This window comes from Balearica regulorum, chromosome W (assembly GCF_011004875.1).
Source record: "Balearica regulorum gibbericeps isolate bBalReg1 chromosome W, bBalReg1.pri, whole genome shotgun sequence".
NCBI lineage: Eukaryota > Metazoa > Chordata > Aves > Gruiformes > Gruidae > Balearica > Balearica regulorum.
In genome coordinates, this window is record NC_046219.1 from 15,570,537 (window position 1) to 15,597,038 (window position 26,502).

The 26,502-nt window shown below is 41.2% G+C and overlaps 1 protein-coding gene across 14 annotated transcripts in view; it reads left to right on the top strand.

The window, feature by feature from the left end:
- The window catches only part of LOC142599141 (adenomatous polyposis coli protein-like), a 156,777-nt gene that overhangs the window by 27,450 nt on the left and 102,825 nt on the right, over positions 1-26,502 (top strand). For 5 of the 14 annotated variants that reach the window (XM_075738814.1, XM_075738815.1, XM_075738812.1 and 2 more), the window contains one exon: positions 14,199-14,351. In XM_075738814.1, the coding sequence (XP_075594929.1) occupies positions 14,217-14,351 (135 nt within the window). In that variant the 5' untranslated portion in view covers positions 14,199-14,216. The other 9 variants (XM_075738817.1, XM_075738820.1, XM_075738821.1 and 6 more) reach the window with 5 other exon arrangements.

A 26,502-nucleotide genomic window follows, 5' to 3' on the forward strand; every position in this document is an offset into this window, starting at 1 on the left:
TTTGGTCAGTTTGGGTCACCTGTCCTGTCTGTGTCTCCTCCCAACTTCTTGTGCACCCCCAGCCATCCCGCTGGCAGGGCAGTGCAAGAAGCAGAAAAGGCCTTGGCCCCATGTAAGCACTACTCAACAATAAGTCCATAGAACAAAAACATCTCTATATTATCAATGCTGTTTCCAGCACAAATCCAAAACATATCCCCACACTAGCTACTATGAAGAAAATCAATCCTCTCAGCTGAAACCAGGACAGAAGGCCACCAAATTTGTCAGGCACGATTTGCCCTTAGGGAAGCTGTGTTGGCTGTCACCAGTCACCTCCTTATTTTCCATGTGCCTGAGCATAGTCTCCAGGAGGGTCTGCTCCATAATCTTGCCAGGCACGGAGGGGAGACTGACCGGCCTGTAGTTCCCTGGGTCTTCCTTTTTACCCTTCTTAAAAATGGGGGTTATGTTCCCCCTCTTCCAGTCAGGGGGAACTTCAACAGACTGCCAGGACTTCTCGAATATGATGGCGAGTGGCCTGGCCACTTCATCCGCCAGTTCCCTCAAGACCCGCGGATGCATCTCATCAGGTCCCATGGACTTGTGCACCTTCAGGTTCCTTAGATATTCTCGAACCTGATCTTCTCCTACAGTGGGCGGTTCTGCATTCTCCCAGTCCCTGCCTTCTGTGACCTGGGCAGTGTGGCGGCTCAAGCACTAGCCAGTGAGGACTGAGGCAAAGAAGTCGTTGAGTACCTCAGCCTTCTCCATATCCTGGGTAACCAGGTCGCCCGTTTCATTCTGGAGGGGACCCACATTTTCCCTTGTCCTCCTCTTATCACTGACATACCTATAGAAGCTTTTCTTGTTGTCCTTGACATCCCTTGCCAGACTAATTTCTATCAGGGCTTTAGCTTTCCTAACCTGATCCCTGGCTGCTGTCATATGTTTAAAGATGACTTTTAAAGTTGTAGCAGGAAATGTACAACTTTTTAGTTTGTATGGAAGTTTTTTTATTAAATTGCTGTGAATATATGAATAATACAATATAGATTAATTCCAACTTAAAGCTTTTTCCTTCCTCTGTTGTTTGTTCTGTTGAAAGTGAACCTTAATATTTTTATACTTTATTTTTACTATTTAGTTCACTTTTTTGTTATTTCTCATGCACTTAATTTCTGGATATTTTATCAAAATTACAGTTCTTTGAAAATACACAAATATATGCACTGAAACTAGTTTCCTGGAACCAGACTTCTGCATTTTTAAGGAGACTCCAAGAAACTGGTAAAACATTTTTTTTCCTCCTCCTTTTCTGTTAAATGCAATGATGCCCAAAAAAGGTTTGACAAAGACAGCTCTAACTTACTGAGTTTGCAACGAAGTCCTTGTTACTAAAACAAGCTCGTGAACAACCAAAGAACAGTTTTCAGTGATGGCTGTTTTCTACTCCTTCCCACATCTCTCTGAGTGATGACCTGGGCACACTTAATACAAAATGAATGAGAATAGGAACTGAAGGTATGAGATTGGTAACATTGCTGTTCCATTCACGGACACTCTTATTCCATAGTGTTTTCTTAATTCTGTTTAACTATACTCAAAGCCTTAGAGCCCTTTTAGTGTCCTCATTATGTATGTGTATGTGCCCACATAGCCCAGATGAGGGAAACAAACAAACAAAATAACCTCCCTTCTACTGAGCAGGCATTTTTGTGTTTGGTCTTCGATGCATATAGGGATAGGAAGATTAAATAGGTTCACAACAAAAGCCATTTTAGTAAGGCTTAGGCATGCCACCAGGTGGAAATATTGTGATTTTTCAGTGTGATACTGGAAAAGGCATGAATATTTTTGTGCTCTATCTGGAAAGAGTCAGGATAACGGGCTTTTATGACCTGAGGAGGATGGAGTATTTTTCAGTGAGTATACAAGGAGAGTATTAAAACCTGTAGAAGGATAAGTATTTTTAAATTAGCAGGCTTGGAAAACTTGCCCCAAACTGAACTGGATAAGACAGTCTCTGTCCCACTGATACTTTGATAAATTCTTAAATGTCAAAAAAGATTTGGAAGACTGCTGATATTTTGCCAGATTTGAAAAAGGACAAGCAGAAGGATATCTATAAATCATTTAACCTGAAGTCAAGTTTCAGACAGAAGAGTGGAGAAGCTGATAAAAGATTCGGGCAACAGAGAAATTGAATTAATGCAAATCAGCATGGTTTGACATATTAAAAAATTATGGTGAAATAAACCTTAATTGATTTTCTTGATGTTTTAAGTGTATTGATAAAAGTAACTATATAAAAATTGTATATTTATGGCTGAAATTAATGGGTGGAGCTGGCTTACCTTAGAACAGCTGTGTAGGTTTTTGCCCCTCTCTGTCAGCCCTGCTTGTCTTTTGGAAATACTTGTATAATAGCTGTTGAACCATTGTGGTTAATGGCCCATCATATATATTAAGTTAAACACATGCTTATTTCAGATTACATTAGTAGTTGGGCAGTAATTTGCAGTGGTTCAGTAGCTGCTATGTGAGCAGCTGAGCCCTTCTCTCTTCCCTGAGTGGGAACCTTGCAGAGATGGGTAGGGCAGGCACTGTTCCAGCCATCCCAGCATTAGCAGTAATCTCTTGCAAGTCAGAATCCTTTGACTTAGTACTTCAAAAATGTTTTGAAAGGTGTTAAAAAGATTAATAAGAAACTAATTTGAAAATGTCAAAAATATGCTTTAATGACAGTATGTTCTACCACTGAATAAGTTTAGTTTTTTTCCTGAATGCAGTGTGATATGCCCTTGAAGAAACAATTCCCCATTAGTCACCTGGGAGTGAATTACAAAAAACTAACAGAATAGTAAAGAGTAATGAGGATGAGATATTTGGCTTAGTACAGGATAGTTGGGTAAAATTTGTGACTGTAGAAAGGAATCAGAGTTGATAGTCCTTTCTGACAGTACTAAATTATAATCTAGATGTTAATGAACTGTAGGCACAATGATCATAATTTGTTATCTTAAGAATAGTAACTACATTGTGAAAAAATCTTTGGTCATTAGCACAACTGCTTACCAATAGCAGTAGTGGTAGAATGTTAAATTCTGTTTCCTTATTAGTCAGACATCTGTTTTATTGTTCTTTCAACAAAGTTCATAATCAAAAATCAGTGTAATGAACTGGAGCCCCAGTTGACTTCAGTATTGTTTGGATTGGGCCTTACTGGAGAAAATAGTTTTGTTTTTTTCCACTGATTTTTTTGTTCTCTGAAGTAGCTATACAACTTATTCAGTAACAAAACAAAAAAATCAACCTCAGTTACCACGTGTGACTGAATAATTATTCAGTTGAAGATTTTTAAAGTTGAAACAAATAGGTTGTAGTGAAAATATTGTCTATATGTATAGACAGTGCTACTACTCTGTATTGTTGAGGAAAAAGACATGTTACGGTTTTATGTTATTCTTTAACCTCTGATCTGAAAAGGCTAATTTGTTCTACAAGAAGTTGTTTAGTAGTAGCATTTATGACTACAAACAAACACCTAGTAATGGAAGCTGAAATATTTCCATAAGAATATTTAATTAATATATCATAAATCGTTGAGCTTGGGGTTCTTAAGCAGAACCTTTTCAGGCTATGTTGAGTATACTGTTTATTGATTTCAAGTAAAAAAGAACACCGATCAATATAAAATTTTAAGTGTTCAGAGAATAGTGGTGGTTTTGCCTATCTCTATGGGGATTTCAGACTAAAAAGAGCACATCTAAATTCCTGTTTCCTGCGCGGTTATAACTAATAACATTTTCTTAAGATTTAGACATGCCTTTTTCTACATTAACAGTACATTTGCATAAATTTAGGCTGCTGATTAATTTTGGTTTTAGTGTCTGAGTTATATCTAACTTGAAATTCTGCTTTGATATATCTATGCAAACTGCTGATTCAGTACAGCATAGTGAAATTTCTTGTCATAATTTCATTTTACTTTGATAAGAGATGACTTCTCCATCTACTAAGAATGAGAAAATGGGTTAGGGAACTAGGAGACCTAGATTTTAAGTGTTTCTTTTATTGATGGAGTTAAAGCCTGAAGTTCCTACATCCTCAGATTTATTTCTCAGAGTAAATCTACCACTAGGGATATTTCCATTCTTCCATTTGAATCTGGACCACTCTGCAGAAAGAAACTCAGATTTAGAGTGCAAAAGGGAGTGTGTTGGTTTTGCGTGGCAAGGTTTTGGTAGCGGGGGGGCTACAGGGGTGGCTTCTGTGAGAAGCTGCTAGAAGCTTCCCCTGTGTCTGATAGAGCCAATGCCAGCCGGCTCCAAGACGGACCCGCCGCTGGCCAAGGCCAAGCCAATCAGCGCCTCTGTGATAACATATTTAAGAAAGACAAAAACAGTTAGAGAGCGCTTTTGCAGCCAGAGAGAGGAGTGAGAAGATGTAAGAACATCTGCAGACACCAAGGTCAGTGAAGAAGGAGGGGGAGGAGGTGCTCCAGGCGCCGGAGCAAGATTCCCCTGCAGCCCATGGTGAAGACCATGGTGAAGCAGGCTGTCCCCCTGCAGCCCATGGAGGGAGGATGAGGGGGTGTAGAGATTCCACCTGCAGCCCCTGGAGGACCCTACGCTGGAGCAGGTGGAGGCACCTGAAGGAGCCTGTGGCCCCGTGGGAAGCCCGCGCTGGAGCAAGCTCCTGGCAGGACCTGTGGATCCGTGGAGAGAGGACCCCACGCCAGAGCAGGTTTGCTGACAGGACTTGTGACCCCGTGGGGGACCCACGCTGGAGCAGTTTGCACCCGAAGGTCTGCACCCCGTGGAGGAGACTCACGTTGGAGAAGGCCGTGAAGGACTGTCTCCCGTGAGAGGGACCCCACGCTGGAGCGGGGGAACAATGAGTCCTCCCCCTGAGGATGAAGAAGCGGCAGGAACACCGCGTGATGAACTGACCGTAACCCCCACTCCCCGTCCCCCTGTGCCGCTGAGGGGGGCGCGGAGGTTGAAGCCGGGAGTGAAGTTGAGCCCGGGAAGATGGGAGGGGTGGGGGGAGGTGTTTTAAGATTTGGTTTTATTTCTCATTCCTCTACTCTGTTTTGCTTAGTAATAAATAAGATGAATTCCCTCTCTAAGTTCGGTCTGTTTTGCTCGTGATGATAATTAGAGAATGATCTCTCCCTGTCCTTATCTCGACCCGTAAGTTTTTTTTTCATTGTACCTTTTCTCCCCTGTCTAATGAAAGAGGGGAGTGATAGAGCAGCTCTGGTGGGCACCTGGCCCTCAGCCAGGGTCAACCCACCACAGGGAGCTTGACTCTCAATCGTAATAGTGAACTTAGTGAAGGTGGGTTGTGTTCTGTGTGTTGTGTATTTCCCTTTGGGTTGGATAAAGTATGAAATTGCTATTAGAACAAACAATTCTTCCTCTCTCCTTTCCCCTTGACTCCCCAGTATAGTGACTTCATACCTGGAGTGAAGAGTCGTATTTATTCTTGATTAAACTTATTTTGGCATCGTGGATCTTGAATATGTTTCTATTTATGTGTCTGTGGTGGGTTGACCCTGGCTGAGGGCCAGGTGCCCACCAGAGCCGCTCTATCACTCCCCTCTTTCATTAGACAGGGGAGAAAAGGTATAATGAAAAAAAAACTTACGGGTCGAGATAAGGACAGGGAGAGATCATTCTCTAATTATCATCACGAGCAAAACAGACCGAACTTAGAGAGGGAATTCATCTAATTTATTACTAAGCAAAACAGAGTAGAGGAATGAGAAATAAAACCAAATCTTAAAACACCTCCCCCCACCCCTCCCATCTTCCCGGGCTCAACTTCACTCCCGGCTTCAACCTCCGCCCCCCCTCAGCAGCACAGGGGGACGGGGAGTGGGGGTTACGGTCAGTTCATCACACGGTGTTTCTGCCGCTTCTTCATCCTCAGGGGGAGGACTCATTGTTCCCCTGCTCCAGCGTGGGGTCCCTCTCACGGGAGACAGTCCTTCACGGCCTTCTCCAACGTGAGTCTCCTCCACGGGGTGCAGACCTTCGGGTGCAAACTGCTCCAGCGTGGGTCCCCCACGGGGTCACAAGTCCTGTCAGCAAACCTGCTCTGGCGTGGGGTCCTCTCTCCACGGATCCACAGGTCCTGCCAGGAGCTTGCTCCAGCGCGGGCTTCCCACGGGGCCACAGCCTCCTTCAGGTGTCTCCACCTGCTCTGGTGTGGGGTCCTCCACGGGCTGCAGGTGGAATCGCTACACCCCCTCATCCTCCCTCCATGGGCTGCAGGGGGACAGCCTGCTTCACCATGGTCTTCACCATGGGCTGCAGGGGAATCTTGCTCCGGCACGTGGAGCACCTCCTCCCCCTCCTTCTTCACTGACCTTGGTGTCTGCAGATGTTCTTACATCTTCTCACTCCTCTCTCTGGCTGCAAAAGCGCTCTCTAACTGTTTTTGTCTTTCTTAAATATGTTATCACAGAGGCGCTGATTGGCTTGGCCTTGGCCAGCGGCGGGTCCGTCTTGGAGCCGGCTGGCATTGGCTCTATCAGACACAGGGGAAGCTTCTAGCAGCTTCTCACAGAAGCCACCCCTGTAGCCCCCCCGCTACCAAAACCTTGCCACGCAAAACCAACACAGTGTCCTAGTTTCAGCTGAGAGGGTTAATTTTCTTCATAGTAGCTAGTATGGGGCTATGTTTTGGATTTGTGCTGGAAACAGTGTTGATAATATAGACATTTGTGGTTCGTTGACCCTGGCTGGGGGCCAGGTGCCCACCAGAGCTGCTCTATCACTCCCTTCCTTCTCTAGACAGGGGAGAAAAAGTATAACGAAAAGCTTATGAGTCGAGATAAGGACAGGGAGAGATCACTCACTAATTATCGTCACGAGCAAAACAGACTGAACTTAGAGAAGAAATTCATCTAATTTATTACTAAGCAAAACAGAGTAGAGGAATGAGAAATAAAATAAAATTTTAAAACACCTCCCCCCACCCCTCCCTTCTTCCCAGGCTCAACTTCACTCCCGGCTTCAACCTCCTCCCCCCTCAGCAGCACAGGGGGATGGGGAATGGGGGTTACGGTCAGTTGATCACGCGGTGTTTCTGCTGCTCCTTCATCCTCAGGGGGAGGACTCCTCGCATTGTTCCCCTGCTCCAGCATGGAGTCCCTCTCACGGGAGACAGTCCTTCATGACCTTCTCCAACGTGAGTCCTTCCCACAGGGTGCAGACCTTCAGGAACAGACTGTTCCAGGATGGGTCCCCCACAAGGTCACAAGTCCTGCCAGCAAACCTGCTCTGGCATGGGCTCCTCTCTCCATGGGTCCTGCCAGGAGCTTGCTCCAGCACAGGCTTCCCACAGGGCCACAGCCTCCTTCAGGTGTCTCCACCTGCTCTGGTGTGGGGTCCTCCACAGGCTGCAGATGGAATCTCTACACCCCCTCATCCTCCCTCCATGGGCTGCAGGGGGACAGCCTGCTTCACCATGGTCTTCACCATGGGCTGCAGGGGGATCTCTGCTCCAGCACCTGGAGCCCCTCCTCCCCCTCCTTCTGCACTGACCTTGGTGTCTGCAGAGTTTCTTACATCTTCTCCCTCCTCTCTCTGGCTGCAAAAGCTCTCTCTAACTGTTTTTCTCTTTCTTAAATGTGTTATCACAGAGGTGCTGATTGGCTTGGCCTTGGCCAGTGGCGGGTCTGTCTTGGAGCCGGCTGGCATTGGCTCTATCAGACACAGGGGAAGCTTCTAGCAGCTTCTCACAGAAGCCACCCCTGTAGCCTCCCCCGCTACCAAAACCTTGTCATGCAAACCCAACACACCATTATATGTGATGGAGCCCTGCTTTCCTGTAGATGGCTGAACACCTGCCTACTGATGGGAAATGGTATTTGTTATTTGAAAGCATTTAATAGTGTTTCAGCTAAGAGAATTTTGGTGGATTTTATTTGGAACTCATTTCTTTAAAGGAAAAAGCCCCACTTTATTGTTGGGTATGTAGTAAGTAAAACTTTTTTCTTTGTCAAATAGCCTTAAAGTTGGTTTTGTAGGGAGTTGACAACCACTTCATTTAAGATGCATTACTTGCCCCCCTTCAGTAACTGGATCCTTAGTCATTTAATATAAGTATGTTTAAGCTTATTTTTCATATAAAAGAGTTATCCAATTGCTATTCTTCTACTGTAGCTCCTCCCTTCATTCATTTTTCTACATTTTCTTCTTTTGTGTTTATACATCTTGTTAATGTGGCTAATTATTTTAATTTTGAAATGCATGAGTGAGCATTTCTCAGTTGACGGAAGGATAAAAGTATCAGGTTCTTCATTTTATCTGACCTTTCATACTGTTGCGGTTTAACCCTGGTAGGCAGCTAAGCCCCACACAGTGGGATGGGGGAGAGAATTGTAAGTTGCAACAGTGTGAAAACTCGTGGGTTGAGATAAAGACAGTTTAATAGGTAAAGCAAAAGCTGCATGTGCAAGCAAAGCAAAACAAGGAATTCATTCACTACTTCATATTGGCAGGCAGATGTTTAGACATTTCCAGGAAAGCAGGGCTTCTTCATCTGAATGACCCCCCCCCTTACTCCTCCTTTCCCCCAGCTTTTATTGCTGAGCATGACATCATATGGTAGGGAATATCCCTTTGGTCAGTTGGGGTCAGCTGTCCTGGCTGTGTCCCCTTCCAACTTCTTGTGCACCCCCAGCCATCCTGCCGGTGGGGTGGTGTGAGAAGCAGAAAAGGCCTTGACTCTCTGTGTAAACACTGCTCGACAAGAACAAAAACATGTCTATATAATGAAAAAATCTCTATATTATCAACACTGTTTCCAGCACAAATCCAAAATATAGCCCCATACTAGCTACTATGAAGAAAATTAACTCTATCATCCCAGACAAAACCAGCACATTCTCCACCCCTTATTCCATACCATTTACGTCATGCTCAGGTCCCACACAATCCAATACATCCTCATTAAACACCACCACCCTTCTCATCCCTTGATATAATATAATATGCTGATATCATTCCCTTAGTCTGTGGGCCACCTTTTTAAAATGTCCACAAAATGCCCATTGAGTTCACTCAGCCTATAACCTTGGGCTCCATCTGCCATGATGGTCACTCGGGACAGGAGAGGTGGTGTGATGCATGGAGTTACTGGGCACCAAAACCAGCTCAGGTTGAGTCACTGCTGCACTTGCGCTGCTTCCTGTAAGGCTTGTCCTCCATTGGTTCAGGTGTTTCCTGCTATAGTAATTCCTATAACATGCAACTCAAATCATGGGTTACAACAATTTAAAGGTATTTCCATTACAGTCTCCACCCCTGGTCCCTTCGAGTCAGACCATCAGATTTAACATTGCAATGAACACCTCCCCTTGCCCCTGCTCCGGCTTGGACTTATCCACAGACTGCAGTCCCTTAGGGGAGTACCTGCTCCAAGTGGAGCCTTATCCACGAGCCACAGTCTCTCCAGGGGTACACCTGCTGCAGCATAGACTTATCCACAGCCACAGTCGCTTCGAGGTGTACCTGTTCCAGCATGGCCTTCTCCATGGGCCACAATGCCTTCATAGATATACTTGCTCCAGCGTGGCCTTGCCCACAGTCACTTCAGTCCTCTCAGAAGTAAACCTGCCCTATCGTGGGCTCATCCATGGCCACACACTTTGAAATGTTCCAGCATGACCCCATGCACAGCCACTGATGCTTCAAGGTGTATCTGCTGCAGCGTGGACTTATGCTTGGCTCACAATCCTTCCAGAGGTATACCTGCTGCAGCACAGACACAACCACGGCCACAGATGCTTCGAGATATACCTGCTGCAGCACAGATACAACCACGGCCACAGACGCTTTGAGGTGTCCCGCTCCCACATGGACTCATCCACAGGTCACAGCCCCTTCAACTTGAGTTCACACAGGAGTTCCAGCCTGTCCAGTACAGCAGCACAGAAACAGCAGTGATGCCCTGGCCATCTGCCAGCCCAGGCACATCACCATTGCTGTTATCAAAATGTTCCCAGGCACAGCACAGTAAGATGATAAGCAGTACGGCAGTACAGCAAGCAGCGAAAGCAAAAAGCAGCCACTCACGAGCACTAGACTCTAATAGATAGTAAGGCAAGCAAGCCCCATGGCAAGCACAGGAGCCTGCCAATTAATAGCTCAACAGCTAATACTAAATAGCTAATAGCAGCTATAAATCCAATCTAGCACATTCCAATCAAATCTGTCATTATCTAAAACCCTCCAAGCCCCATGTTGGGTGCCAAAAAAGGACTGTCGTGGTTTTACCCCAGCTGGCAGCTGAGCACCACGCAGCCGCTCGCTCACTTCCCACCATCAGGATGGGGGATAGAATTGGAAGAGCTGAACTCATGGGTTGAGATAAAGACAGTTTAATAGGGAAAGCAAAAGCCACGTGCACAAGTAAAGCAAAGCAAGGAATTCATTCACCACTTCCCATGGGCAGGCAGGTGTTCAGCCATCTCCAGGAAAGCAGGGCTCCATCACACATAATGGTTACTTGGGAAGACAAACGCCATCACTCCGAATGCCGCCGCCCCTCCTCTTCCCCAAGCCCCTTACATGTTGAGCATGACATCATATGGTATGGAATATCCCTTTGGTCAGTTGGGGTCACCTGTCCTGGCTGTGTCCCCTCCCAACTTCTTGTACACCCCCAGCCATCCCACTGGCAGGGCAGTGTGAGAAGCAGAAAAGGCCTTGACTCTGTGTAAGCACTGCTCAACAACAGCAGGTCTATATAACAAAAACATCTCTATATGATCAACACTGTTTCCAGCACAAATCCAAAACATAGCCCCATACTAGCTACTATGAAGAAAATTAACCTCAGCTGAAACCAGGACAGTTGACTTGCATGTAAATTATGGCACACAGCGGCTTCTGTCAATTAGATGTAAATGAACATGTGAGATACTCGAGTTAATTTCTAACACGTCAGGTGCAACAACTGAAAAATTAAGTTTATTATTTATGCAATGTAGTCATAGAGCCTCATATAAACTAACAGATTCTATCAGTATTACAATATAATGTCATTTTATAGCACTTAAAAGTGAAAAACTTTTGAAGTTATCCACCTTTGCTTGGGCAGGATTGGCCATGTAGTATATGTTCTGAAAAAAAATGTGAACTATAGTTGTTGGTTTTATTAATTAGAATGGCAAACTAGTACTTATCAAATGAATGCATGCATGAAATGGACCACATACAATTTGCATTTCTGGATATTTTTTTTTGTTACAGCTCTGACAGCTGTCTGCCTTTTAGATGGAACTGCCTGATTATACAAAGTACAGAATCCATGGAATAGAATATTTTGGATTGTCTTCATTTTTCTATAAGTAAGGTCTACTGCCTAGTATGACCACATTAGGAAAAAGAAATTTATTAAGGTGTGGTGTCATGTATGCCCCCCTCCCCCTTTTTTACTGTCATTGAAGTCACAATTCCACAAATGGCAGATTTCTTTATTGGCCCTTCTTTAATGATGAGATATGTTTAGGACATGAAGTTTTGTTGCTTGAAAATGAAATAAACTTTCCATATCAAATGCAGTGAAGCTTTTGTTAGTGTTCCTATCTTTAATAATATATATTCTTGTTTATATTTTCATTGAGTATAAATTTTGAAAGATAAAAAAATTTTCAAAATTTATCTTGGAGAACTAATTCCAACCTCTTTGGATAATTTTACCTATTTTTTAATTAGCTTGATCTATTGGGTTTGCATGGCTAGGTTTTAGCAGGGGGGCTACAGGGGTGGCTTCTGTGAGAAGCTGCTAGAAGCTTCCCTTATGCCCAGTAGGAGACAGCTAGCATTGGCTCAAGATGGACCTGCCACTGGTCAAGGCTGAGCCAATCAGCAATGGTGGTAGTGCCTTTGTGATAACATATTTAAGAAGGAGGGGGGAAACCTGCATACCTCTAGCTAGAGAGAGGAGTGAGAATATGTGAGAGAAACAACTTTGCAGACACCAAGGTCAGTGAAGAAGGAGGGGAAGGAGGTGCTCCAGGCACCAGAGCAGAGATTCCCCTGTAGTCTATGATGAAGACCATGGTGAAACAGGTTGTCCCCCTTGCAGCCCATGGAGGTTAATGGTGGAGCAGATATCTACCTGCAGCCCATGGAGGACCCCACACCAGAGCAGGTGGATGCACCTGAAAGAGGCTGTGACCCCGTGGTAAGTGTGTTTTGGAGTGTGCTCTTGGCAAGACCTGTGGAGAAAGAGGAGGCAACACTGGAGCAGGTTTGCTGGCAGGAGCTGTGATCCCATGGGGGACCTATGCTGGAGTCGTTTGTGAAGAACTGCAGCCTGTGGGAAGGACTCATGTTGGAGAAGTTTGTGGAGGACTGTCTCCTGTGAGAGGGACCTCACGCTGGAGCAGAGGAAGAGTGTGAGGAGTCTTCCTCTGTGGAAGAAGGAGCGGCAGAGACAATGTGTGATGAACTGACCGTAACCCCAGTGCCCTGTCCTACTGCCCTGCTTGGGGTGAGGAGGTAGAGAACTTGGGCGTGAAGTTGAGCCCAGGAAGAAGAGAGGATTGGGGGGGAGGTGTTTTTAAGATTTGGTTTTATTTCTCATTATCCTACTCTGATTTGATTGGTAATAAATTAAACTAATTTCCCCAAGTTGAGTCTGTTCTACCTGTGACAGTAATTGGTGAGTGATCTCTCCCTGTCTTTATCTCTACCCGTGAGCCTTTTGTTAAATTTTCTCTCCCTTGTCCAGCTGCGGAAGAGGAGTGATAGAGTAGCTTTTGTGGGCACCTGGTGTCTAGCCAGAGTCAACCCACCACATTTGATAATTCAGTTAAGAATTGTCTGGAAGAGCAAAGCTGATTACACAAGCATTTGCTTGACCTTGTAATTACAAAAGTTAAAGACTTAGTGAGGGGGTACACCAATTACTCTTCTGTTAGCATAATTTTCAAGATAGCTTGCAAACTGTATTTGCAGTATGTTCTATAATAAAATAAAGTATGAGCTTTTAGATGTTTGATATTTCCAAAGTACTACAGTAGCAATGGCAAAGGAATGTTGTCCTGTAAGCTTTTTATATTTTTCTCTTTTGTGTTACAGGTGCCATATTTACTTAGGAAATTATTGCTGTGAAATTGGCAGGGTAACTTGTACATGTAAGAAATGCTATGCTTCCTGTTACTCTGCTGAATGATTTATTTTCAAATAAGAAATTGATAGCTTCACATGTAAAGAGCTTCAAATGTGGTTACTCGGATGTTAATTATGTTATTTGTTTATTGAATAACTTTGGGTTTTGGATTTGGAAAACAGGAAACAATTTGAATTTTATCATTTAAGTTAGCGTGTGTGCTTCTTGTTTCTTTGTAATGGCTGAATAATTGTGGTAATGTTTTAGGACTGTGTGACAATATTACCCAAAATAAAGATTGCTGAAAATGCATGTATGACTTATTAACACATTTACTATAATATTTTATGATTTATATACTGTATCTTTCCTACTCTTCATCTTTGTATTTATAATATAGGGTATCTTGATATCAAGAATGTCCTTTCATCTGTTTCTTTAGCTGTGCAGTATTTCCACTTCTTGTGTTAGAAATATAGAGGTATTTATTTTAGTCTTTATGCCTTGGAGTTTTTTGCAAGAGACTTGTTTACTATTACATTTGATGCTTTGTTTCTGTTAATTTCTCAGTATTTACTGTTCTTTTACATATTTTCATTAGTTTGTGTTATTCTAAGGAATGCTGAGCATCTGTGTCTATATTTCACTTCCTAGAATATGTGGGCAGTCAACATCTTTTACATATGGTTGACAGTGCTTGTTGACTACTCAAAAATGTTTAAATATGATTTATTATCTCCTTAGTTTCTTATTGTTATAGTTAAAGTACTTAAAAGTAAGGATGCTTTTGTATAATGGTATGATTTCTCATTGTGTATTCTGGCTTCCCCTAATACCTAAAGGAATTGTTATCATCTTTCATTTGCTGGATCGTATATTAAATGGAAGCCTATTGAAGAAAAAAAAAAAGCACCATTGAACTGATGTTAGTTCTAGGCATTAATAGTTTGGTTTAATGGATTTAAATGAACTGCTTAGGAAGTTGAATGGTAAATGGGAAAGATTGAGATGTAATTTTATGTTTAGATATGTTTTTTTTCTAAAATGTTTAAATCTAGTATCTTCTCTTATTTTTCCAGGGCTGAGGGTAGCCCAGGATGGCTGCAGCTTCATATGACCAGTTGTTAAAGCAAGTTGAGGCATTAAAGATGGAGAACTCCAACCTTCGACAAGAGCTAGAGGACAACTCAAATCACCTAACAAAGCTGGAAACTGAGGCATCCAATATGAAGGTATTGTAACTTATATGTCTGTGTGTATCACCATTTCTGTTATTGCCTTTTGGTTTTAAATATATCTGAGTGCTTTAATGGACTGGTAGTTGCTCAGGAAACTTTATGCACTTTTAGATTCTTACAGAAATCCCTTTCCAGGCTGTGTAAGGGAAAACTATTAATCAAATCTACTTGACTATGAAAACTGTTTTTTGAAATTTGAAAACTAAACTGACATTTCAAAACAGTTTTTAGACATACCTTTCCATTTTCATATCTTCTTTTCTGGTCTGTCATGATAAGCCCTACCATTTTACCACTGTTGACTTCCTGCTGGGATGTACCAATCTGTTGACATAGTTCATTGCAAAGCAGGCATTGCTTAGCTTTTGAAAACAGCAGAGGGACTGGAGACTTTGTGTTTTAAGGTAAGTTTAAAAAAACATTAGTTTTATTACAATATTTACTTAACATCCCCAAAAGAAAAGCTCATTTTAAAATAATACTGCAAGTCTCCAGTCTTTCCCAAGGCCTAAATTTATACTTACTAATTTTACCCAAATGTGTCTGTTCAGTGTTTATTGGCTAGGTGTAGGCTTTCGGAGCCACCTATTCAAGAGGAAGCATTAAGCTCAGATGGAATTTATCTTCCTACTTTTTGGTATCTCTGCATATGCTACTGTACAGTGTAAGCATACTCTAAACATTAAACAACATTTGTATGCCTGTCTCCCTTGCTTTACTGTGTTCATATGGTAGATTTATTGTTACTGTCTTTATTTTGAGTAGATATTTCATATTTTCTTTTTCTGAAATGCTTTCCTGGCCCTGATGAATGTATCCTAAAAAACCTCCACCAAAATCAGTATGTTTTTCTTCATTTGCGGTGGAGGGGTGTTGCGTGAAAGGGTACAAGTCTGATGTGTGGCTGAGGGAGGCCCTCCCGTTGAGTCACAAGGTTCAGAAAGGACCCCCTTGCTTTCTAAACTCCTTCTCAGAGAGGAGCCTAGGTGCGGCTAGGTCCAGTCTTAGTCCCAGACTTGGTCAACGGTTTATGTCTAAAGGGTTATGTGTGTAGCCACTTATCAGAGTCAACGTTTGCCTGTCAGAGCCCCACTAAGGACTTTCACTGAAACAGTTTCGCAAAGTTGAAAAGAAAAATAGGTAATTTATTGAAGCGACAGATATAAAAGTTCGGAATTGCCGTTGATAAATGCACTAACTGCAACAATTTTGAGCTCAAGTTAATAGTTCAGCGCTTTTGTTAATGATAGTCTTCCTGGGGTAACATCCAAAATAATCGGAGGCGCAAGTCTTACCAAAGAGGCGTCCCTGCTTGGGGAGGAGAGAGGTCCAGGCCCATTGACCCGTCCGGATAGTTGGAGTTCTTGTCCTCAGAAAAAAGGATTCTAAATGCCAGATTTATACTTTTGGCGAGGTGGGACTAAGTCAGGTCTTGTGTGCTGATTGGCCCTCAACAAGGCTTGTTGTGCAGTTGATCGGGGCTGGCGGGGGGAAGTGGCAGAGAACAAAGGCGTTCAGTATAGAGGTGCGGTGGTCTGTTTAGTTTTACCAAAGTAACGTCAAGCTGTGAAGGCTCCCCCTCACCCCAGGCGTCACTTAGTTGATTAAGGAACAGACCCGTCAGGCGCCGCATCTTGTTAAGATGAACAAATTGCTCATCTCCTGCCCCTGTTCAGGTCCAGTGCTTATCAGTGCAAGATAAGCAAGTTGCTCAATCCCTGCTCTCGCCCAAGCTGGACTCCCCCAGGGCCCCTTCTGCTGGGTCATAATGGCCCTGTATTCGGCACCAACAAACCTGGACAAGTCCAGCATCCCACAAGGGGGGAGAGGATTGTTTAGATTAATTTGATTTCTCTTTTTTTAATCCCTATTCTAACAAAAAGGGAGTTGGTAGTGTGGGAGACGAGCTCTGGTTCTCTGATGTATTTATAGCAACATTGTCTTTCTTATACTTATATTCTTATATATATTTATTTTGTTTTGTGGGCTAGGGTAGAAACATCTCACAGTGATTCTTTGGACTGTTGATATGTTTACTTTTATCTCCTTTTCTGCCTTATTTCCATCCACAACTAATTAAATAATATACATGGGAAGGGCATTTTTGAAGACGATATTGAATATTTTTAAAGAAAGAGATTTTTGTGAGCAGTAGTGTTAAAAATGTTGTGCAAGTGTGCCTCATTTTAATAGTTTTTTCCATCTCAGAAATGTAAGATAATCATACTAGAATTAAAAGCTTAACATGAACTCTTCTTTTAGATTATAAACTACTACTGACCTATAGAAGAATAATGTCTGAACACTTCATGTTTAAAACTAAATCTCATATTTAAAAGTGAAAACTGTCCATTTGCAGACCAGAAAAAAATGTTGGGGTAAATGAAGATGGATGCAATATCAGGGGTGCCAAAATTATTAATAAAACAATGTCCATTTTGTTTTTTCACTTGTGTTTTCTTGGGGATTGACTGTTCAAACAAAAGAAATCCCTCAGAATAGTATGACAAACTTGGGAAATGCAGCTGTTATTATTAGCTTACTGTAAGATGAAATACTTTGGAAAAAATGTTCTCTTTAAATAAACAGATATGCTATTTTATAGTCAGTGCAACAATGATGCTGACCAATAAATATAGGAGAATTATTAAAGTCTCTAGATGTGTAGGTAATGAGAGTAACTTCATGAAACACAGACTATGGACAAATTTAGGAAAAAGATGGAGATAGCAATTTTATTTTTGTTCAAAACCTGTAAAATTCAAAGAAATGATAAACTGGTCCAGTGCTAGTTATATCTAATTTCTCTCTATAAATGTAGAACTCCTGTCAGAAAAAAACCCTCAGTTTTAATATATATATTGCAAATGAACACTCTTCTGCTTAGTTTGTATAATTGACAACTATTTTTTTCTGTCAGAGTGTATGTTTCTTTACGTAATATATTAATATGAATTAGCTTTTTTCACATGTAAGATCTTGGTGGGAATAAGTACATGTAATTTACCTTCAGGTATTCAAGAAGCAGCAAAAGAATAACTTATGTCATGCTTGATTTCCACATTCACTCTTGTCTCTGCTTGGATTTTACAGTAAAATGAGTAATGTGTTGTCTTGTAAGAAAACAATCTTTACTGTACACAGTGTTCTGTGATTAAAAAGCTTTCCCTTTCACCTTTTATATAATACATGTAAAATTATATTTTGTATAATATTTTCCAACTCATTTAATTGCCTCTATATTGTGTCCACATGTATCAATAATAAAATAGGAAGAATGTCACTTGAACTGATTCTGATTTCTTAAATTATTTGAGAAGCATTCTAACATATGTCCTATAGGGAATAAAATAATGCAAGTACAAGTTGCATTTTCTGCTTCCTACAGAAGAGGTTTATGCATTTAACTCTTTCTGTTCCTTCTTTTTTCTCTGCTATAAGAGCAAAGATAAACCTTATATTTAGCTCTTTTATGCTGAAGTATGCTTGAATAACTCTCAAAGTATTGACCAGTTTATTTCTATGATTATATTTTTTACAGTGTATCCTAAGCCTCACTAATTTATTTTTTTTAGTGTAGTTTTCAAGAAGACATGTTAAAAGTGCCTTATCACTATTGCTCTTTGGACAATTTTAAACTAATGTTTTGGAGAACACTCCTGGAGAAAATACTTTTTTATTTTTTCTTTTCTGCCAGCTACAAACCAACTTTTTCAATTTTTTCATTATTTTAAATATGAATCATTATCCAGTGATAAATAAAACCAGTTGAGATTAAGTACTTTTGTTATCCCATTGTGTTAGATAACAACAAAAATATTTTATGCAGCTATATAAATTCCTCCTGGAAATTTAGGAAAGTCAAACTTTACCAGGAAAAGGTTGTCAGGTTTTTCACCATCACTGATGAATACACTTTTTGAAGAAAAAAAATACATAAATTTATGACTAATAAAACAGTCATTGAATAAAAGTCAGTAGTTGAGATGAAAGAATCTGGGGAGGGACTGTTTATCAGGGAGTGTAGTGATAGGACAAGGGGTAATGGGTTTAAGCTGAAGGAGGGTCGATTTAGACTAGATGTTAGAAAGAAATTCTTTACTGTGAGGGTGGTGAGGCACTGGAACAGGTTGCCCAGAGAGGTTGTGGGGGCCCCCTCCCTGGAAGTGTTTAAGGCCAGGTTGGATGGGGCTTTGGGCAAGGTGGTCTAGTGGAGGGTGTCCCTGTCCATGGCAGGGGGGTTGGAACTAGATGGGCTTTAAGGTCCCTTCCAACCCAAATCATTCTATGACTCTATTATATCTCTGCAGTGATTCAGCTTTGCTGGTCATGTTAATTCAGTTAAAAAGCAAAAAAAAAAATTTCAGATACTTATCTGTGGTGGGTCTGGCTGCCAAACCCCCACCCAGCTGTGCTCTCACTCCCTCTCCTCAGCAAGATGGAGGGAGGAAATAAGATGGAAAAAAAGCTCATGGGTTGAGATACTGACAGGTAAAACAGACTAAACTTTGGGAAAATTACTTTTTTTGCCATTTAATAATAGAGTAGGCTGGTGAGAAACAAAGACTAAAAGGGTTTTGCCCCCACCCCTTTTTTCCCAGACTCAACTTCATTCCTTTATTCCCACCTCCTTTATCCCCACTTGCAGCATATGGCTGTGGTCAGTTCATAATAGTTCTTCTCTGCTGCTCCTTCCTCCTCATGCTTTCCCCTGCTCCAGCGTGGGCCCTATCGGCTGCAGCTTCTCTCAGGGCATATCCACCTACTCTGGCTGGGGTCCTCCACTAGCTGCAGGGGAATCTCTGCTCTGGTACCTGGAGTGCCTCCTCTCCCTCTTTTTTCACTGACCTTGGTCTCTGCAGGATTGTTTCTTACAGTTTTGTTTGGGTTTTTTTTCCTCCTTCTCCCCCCACCTTCCTCACTCCTCTCTTGCATGCTACCACACCAGTTTTTTACCCTTTCTTAAATATGTTTTCACAGAGGCACTACCAGCATTGCTGATTAGTCTAGTTTTGGGCAGTGATGGGTTTGTTGCAGAGCTGTCTGGAACTGGTTCTGTCCCTGGTGTCCTCTCACAGCAGCCCCCCTGCTACCAAACCCTTGCCATGTAAACCTAATACATTATCACAAAGTAGCATTTTAATTTCAAACTCAAAGAGGAAAGGAAGATAGATTTTAATATAACATACAGGTGTGGAGGTTTTTGTGGCAGCTTTTTAAAAGTAAATCTTATTTTGTGCAATTTTGAAGCTGATTTGCACTTTGCAATTTCTTCATTTGATAAGGTAAATTCAGCATGAACTGGCTAATTGTCTAGTTTATTTCTTCTTTAGAATACTTGAGATTGCAAAATTTAAATATGGATTTTTTTTAAAGACAAGATTGGTCATCTGTAGTCTTAAATACACAGTCTAAAACCTCCTATTTCAGTGTTTATTTAACTGATCATTGTATTAATGTTTTCAGTAGTGTTTTCAATTTGTCATATTAAAGGTTCATTTTAGTCCATAAAATATGTCAAAATATGTGAGTTGTCTCTTTCTAGTCAAAACACTTTGGGAACCAGTGAAGTAACTTGTGTATTTAGCTTTTTACTCTTTCAGATGCAATTTGTTATTGTCTTGTACAGGATGAATAGATGGAGAATATCAACAAAAAAGATGCAAAACCAGCAAATACTTTAAATACACACTGAAATGAAAGCAATGTTTAAACTTTTGTAGTAGGGAAATCACGAGCTGCTTGTTTGTATTTTTATAGTTATTTGGTTTTTAGAGTGGGTTTTTTTTTTTAGCAATTCATTGCCCTCATAGAGGTTTTAGTTTTCATAATTTTCTGTAGGATGTGGGGTTTTCTTGGTTTGTGGGGTTTTTTTGATGTTTGGGGTTTTTTTTTAATTTCCTTTATCCAGGAATGGTTTATTTTTGGTGTGGATAATGTTTGTGGGGTTTTTTCTGCTAATTAGATGGTAGAGTAATAAATCTTGTGATGCTTTGTTATCTTGGATTGGAATGGATTTTGACTAAATACAAAAACAAATGCTAAGTTTCTCTGAAGATTGTGAATACGTTTGTGCAATCTTAAGCAAAGATAAGATAATGTGGTTGGAAAAGAAATTAAGGTGGTAGAATATAATCTCCTAGATTTATTGCAGTGTTGCATATGTTTCCTGTGGTTGATTAATTAGTAATTAAATTAGTAGTATTAGAGGTAAAAAGTGTGTTAAAGATGATGTTATGGTGCCTTTCATCTTGTTTCTGTCATGCTGGATTTGTGAGAATGAGAAACCTTATTTCTTATTAGAACTGAGTCTGATTTTTATCATAAATTGTAATTAAATTTTATTTTCTATGCAAATATAACTTCCTATAATATCTTTTTATGACTGTTTAAGGGGATGAACATACAAATTATAACAGGAATAACAGGTTGACTAGCAATTTAGCAACTTAACAGAGTAGCTTCATTGTTTCATTAAAAAGAAAATCTTAAAAATTGTAATACTTCTAGTTTATGAATATTTTAGCATAAGTTTGTTTATGAAACCAAAAATTTATATTCAGAACGTTTCAGGAACAAACTGACTTGCAATGTTTATATACTCTGTCATACTTTTTGGACATGAGATCTTTCTTAGCCTTGTATGAAAGTAGGAGTTAATGGTCTATTTGCCTGTCGTGGTTTAACCCCAGCCGGTGACTAAGCACCACACAGCTGCTCACTCACTCCCCCTGCAGTCGGATGGGGGAGAGAAGGGTAAAAGTGAGAAAACTCGTGGGTTGAGGTACAGTTTAATAGGTAAAACAAAAGCCACGTGCACAAGCAAAGTAAAACAAGGAATTCATTCACCACTTCCATGGGCAGGCAGGTGTTCAGCCATCTCCAGGAAAGCAGGGCTCTATCACACATAATGGTTACTTGGGAAGACAAATGCCATCACTCCGAACGCCGCTGCCCCTCCTCTTCCCCAAGCCCCTTATATGCTGAGCATGACATCATATGGTATGGAATATCCCTTTGGTCAGTTGGGGTCAGCTGTCCCAGCTGTGTCCCCTCCCACCTTCTTGTGCACCCCCAGCCATCCCGCTGGCAGGGCAGTGCAAGAAGCAGAAAAGGCCTTGACTCTGTGTAAGCACTGCTCAACAAGAACAAAAACATCTCTATAATATCAACACTGTTTTAAGCACAAATCCAAAACATAGCCCCATACTAGCTACTATGAAGAAAATTAACTCTGTCCCAGCCAAAACCAGAATATTGCCTTAAGAGAACAGTTGAACACTGATCCTTTATACCAGGTTTTTGCAGTGGCTGAATTGCATTCTTTTTTTAGAATTTTACTGTTGTAGATACATAAGGTTTCAGATACTATTGGTACCCTTTATTCTTCTTGCCCAAACTTTAAAGTTTACTTTAACATGACTGCAGAGAAGAGTCTCTCTTTCAAAACTTGTGACTCCTTTTATCCAATATATCCTTGATTAGGTAGGCAGGTGATCAGATTTTTTTATCTCACATTCCCCATTTTATCGCCAATCTCCTGCTTAGCCTGTTCAGTGGTTAAAAAACCCTGCTTTATTCTGATCAGCTGTCTGTTTCTCTGATCGTCATGGTCCTCACAATGTACAGAAAAATGATGGGAGATATTTTTGTATCTGGTACAAAACTTAGTTCATTATGTCATGATAAAATACAGCATATAATAATCTATGTGCATGCAAATCAGAATTTGAAGCCTAACATTTTCAGAGAACCCTGATACATGACAAAATTCATAAGCTATATATATATGCGTATATATGCAGTGTATATTTATATATGAGATTCCTCAAGTAGATGATAGATGCGTGCATTTAAAGGAGACTTTAAGGTACCAGAAACTTGAATAGTTTGCTGGGGCTACTTACTGTGTCAAACAGGACTTTCCAATTTGTTTCCAAAGGAAGAGTGTTTTTAGCTTTGTCTTGCCTTTTCCCTTTTATCTTTGGAGATAAGATTTGTAGTTGACATTACACACAGTAGAATGTTTCAGCAAGGCATACAGAAATAATGTTGGGTTTTTTTTGAAGAATGATGTTAAGATGTTGTAATATGAAAATAAAGCATTCAAGACACAAAAGAAATATTTGTTAAATTAGATATTTTTGATCTGGAATTGCTATTATTGAATAGGCTACAGGTACTAAGCAAACTGTGGTGTAACTGAAATGTTTGTATTTGAATCTTGAATTTAGTATGCTAGGTATTTCTGTGTGCGTTCTGTTACACATTAGAATATTAGTGTTGTTTCAAAACTGTTACTGGAAATCTGATTTGCAGGTGATCCGAGGTATCTAATATAACTTTTGCTAAGAAATCAAGTCAGATATAGCACAGTGGATTATAGTTTCTTGATGGACCAAAAAACAATATTGTAAAATCTCTACAGTAATTGCAAACTCTGAGCTTAGGGATATTTCCGTACTATAGAGGGAATATGTCTGTGGCCCTGTCTCAAATTTAAGTGTTAACAATAGAAATTTTATAATAAAGGGATAAAATATAGTGAAATGTCAGAAATAATATTCATCAAAGTGTTCTAAAGTAACTAGAGTATGAAATTGCTGGTTTTTTTAATTGTAATGTATAACCTGTTCCACCATCTTCTCTTCAGCAATTGGGAAAATCTAGGTATGACCCCTGTGGCTTTAAGAAAAAGCAGATTACAGCCTAAGAAAGATAATTCCTTTACTGGAGTAATCATGAGATTTGGATAATGAAAATCATAGTCACCCAGATGATTTCCTTTATGTCAACAGTCTCCTCAATTTTTCAGCCAGTCACATCTTGTTTGTGGATCATTAAGTTCCTCTGAGATAGGCTCCCTCCTTGCAGCAATTCAAGCAAATATGACTTGTTAGCCAATGCTTCTTTTCTATATAATCCCTACTATTTCAATTTATTGCTTGAGAGATGAGAAATCTTCTAACTCTTTGGTACCCCCATTCCTGAACTTCTCTGACAAGTTTTCACTTGCTTCCTTATATATTTTCCTTTGTTACCTGTTAAGGATAATATACTGTCAAAATATATAATTTAAACTGAATAAAGTTTAGCATTCACTTTCTTATTTTTCCCATTTCACCAAACAGATGTCTACATTACCCAATTTATGCATATGTAATTTTTCTGCAGGAACTTTTACATATTTAAGTTCTTCTGGTTAAAACAACCACTTGTACTTGTCAGACAATGGTAAAGCTCTAAACCAGAACACATAGCCTAATAATGGCATTGTTATCTAAACAGTGTTTCTATGGAAAAGAAATAATGGAGAGTTTTAAGTATTGACTAAAAATAAAAAAGCATATGCAGTTGAAAAAAAAAAGTGGAAAATTTAAAAAATAAAAGTTAAAAACCTCAGTTAATGAATTGTAGCAGAGAAAACTGAGAAGTGTTATCTGGTATGCTGATGTTTAGTACTTTACATTTATCTGAGTTGACAGGTCTTTCAGAAGCTTGAAATACTCCAAAGACCACTCTATATATCAACATTGCCCTTTTAGGCTTTTAAGCTAAGACTGCTGTCTGCAAATGCTATCTGACCTTGTCAGATAATGTAGGAGCCCTTCAGGTTATTTGTTTGTCTGACAGGGCATATGTTACATATAGAGATGGTTGGGTCCTATGGCTAATGAGAATGCCCTTGAACGTACTTAAAGGCACATGCACAGCTGAGATTTTCTGAGTAGTGATTTTTATCATACTAGACTTGATCCTAAAGGCTGTCTGTTTCAACAGGTAGTGTGCAGTGTGGTGGGTTGACCATGGCTAGTTGCCAGATGCCCACCCAGCTGCTCTTTCACTCTCCTTCCTCAATAAGACAGGGGAATAAAATAGAATGAAAAAGCTTGTGAGTCAAGATCGCTTACCAGTTACTGTCATGGGTAAAACAAATTTGACTTGGGAAAATTAATTCATTGCCAATTAAGAATAGATAGAGTAGGCTGGTGAGTGTATTTGGTTTACATGGCAAGGTTTGGGGGGGGGGACTACAAGGGTGGCTTCTGTGAGAAGATGCCAGAAGCTTCTGCCATGTCTGACAGAGCCAGTTCCAGCCAGCTCCAAGATGGACCCACTGCTGGCCAAAGCCGAACTAGTCGGTGATGGTGGTAGTGCCTCTGTGATACCGTATTTAAGAAGGGGGAAAAAACTCCTCTGCAACAGCAGCTGGGAGAGGAGTGAGAATATGTGAGAGAAACAACTTTGCAGACACCAAGGTCAGTGAAGAAGGAGGGGGAGGAGGTGCTCCAGGTGCTGGAGCAGAGATTCCCTTGCAGCCTGTGGTGAAGACCATGGTGAAGCAGGTTGTTCCCATAGAGGTCCGCAGTGGAACAGATATCTACCCTGCAGCCTGTTGGAAGGACCCAAGTTGGAGAAGTTCATGAAGGACTATCCTGTGGGTAGTGGAACCCCATGCTGGAGCAGGGGAAAAGTGTGAGGAGGAAGGAGCAGCAGAGGCAATGCGTAATGGACTGACTGCAACCCCTGTCCCCCTGCACTACTTGGGGAGAGGAGGTAGAGAAATCGTGAGTGAAGTTGAGTCTGGAAAGAAGGGAGGGTAGGGAGAAGGTGTTTTAAGATTTGGTTTTTATTTCTCATCATCCTACTCTGATTTAGATTGGCAATAAATTAAATTAATTTCCCCAAGTCGAGTGTGTTTTGCCCATGACAGTAATTGCTGAGTGATCTCTCCCTGTCCTTGTCTCGACCCACAAGCTCTTTGTTCTATTTTTCTCCCCCTGTCTAGTTTAGGAGGGGGAGTGATAGAGTGGCTTGGTGGGCACCTGGCAGCCAGCCAAGGTGAATCCGCCACAGTGAGAAACTAAAACACCTTTCACCCACCCCAGCCTTTTTCGCAGGCTTAGGTTCATTCCCAACTCCTCTATTTCCCCCTCCCAATGGTGCAGGGGGAATGGGAAATGGGAGGTTGCAGTCAGTTCATAGCAGTTCTCTGCTGCTCCTTCCTCCTCATGCTTTTCCCTTGCTCCAGCATGGGTCTTCCCCATGGGCTGCAGTCCTTCAGGATAAACCTGCTCCAGTGTGGGCCCTCCATGGTCTGTAGTTCCTATCAGGAGAGCCTCCTCTAGTGTGGTTCCTTCTCATGGGCTGCAGTTTCCTTCAGGGAATATCCATCCACCTGTTCTGACATGGGGTTCTCCATGGGCTTTAGTGTGGATATCTGTTCTGGTGTGGTTCTCTCCACAGGCTGCAGGGACAATCTCTGCTCCAGTGCCTAGAGCACCTCCTTCACTGAATTTGGTGTTCTCAGGATTGTTTCTCACTTTATTTTTTTTCCCCACTTTTCATGCTCACACACTGCCTGTGCAGCATTTTACCCTTTATTAAATAGGTTTTTCACAGAGGTGCCACCAACTTCACTGGTTGGCTCAGCTTTGACCAGTGGAGCTGGCTGGAATCACCCTTGTCCAGCCCCTGATCTGTTCTCACAGAAGCTACCCCTGCAGCCTTCCTCTGCTACCAAAACCTTGCTATGTAAACCCGATATGTTCTGTTGTGCAGCTGGTTGTAGATGAACAGATCTGTAGTTGAGTTATGTTGAGGACCCAGTATCCATATTATGTGTTTTGGAGAGGTTTACTTTTGATCTAGCTCCAGCCTGGTCCCATGGAGTGAATGCCCATTAATGGTCTGAGCGTAATTGTTCACTTAGTTTGATCTGAAAGGAGTTTAGTTTACACTCTGAAATAATTCAGTAATCTGAACCAAAGTACAGTTAGTGGGGGCAGTTGAGACTGGCTTCAAACCAAACTGATCCAAACTAAGACACTAATGTAGGCATACCCTTGCAGTACTCTGAGTCAGGCAACATCTAAGTCAGGAAACTTGACCTCAGCTTAACCTTCAGAATTATTTCTGCAAAACAGTGTAGATGTAGTTAATGTATCTGTACTCCAGTTTTCTTCTTCCTGGAGTACTAGCATGAAATTAAATAATGGGTGATTACAGAGTGACTGTGCAACTAGCGTTTGATTCTAGTGCTTGGAGATCATATTTTCAGAACCCTCTGGACTTCTTTACTCAAAGTCCTTTTACCTCTGTTTTGTACTTTTTACCTCTGTTTTGTACTTTTTTGCGCTTTGAG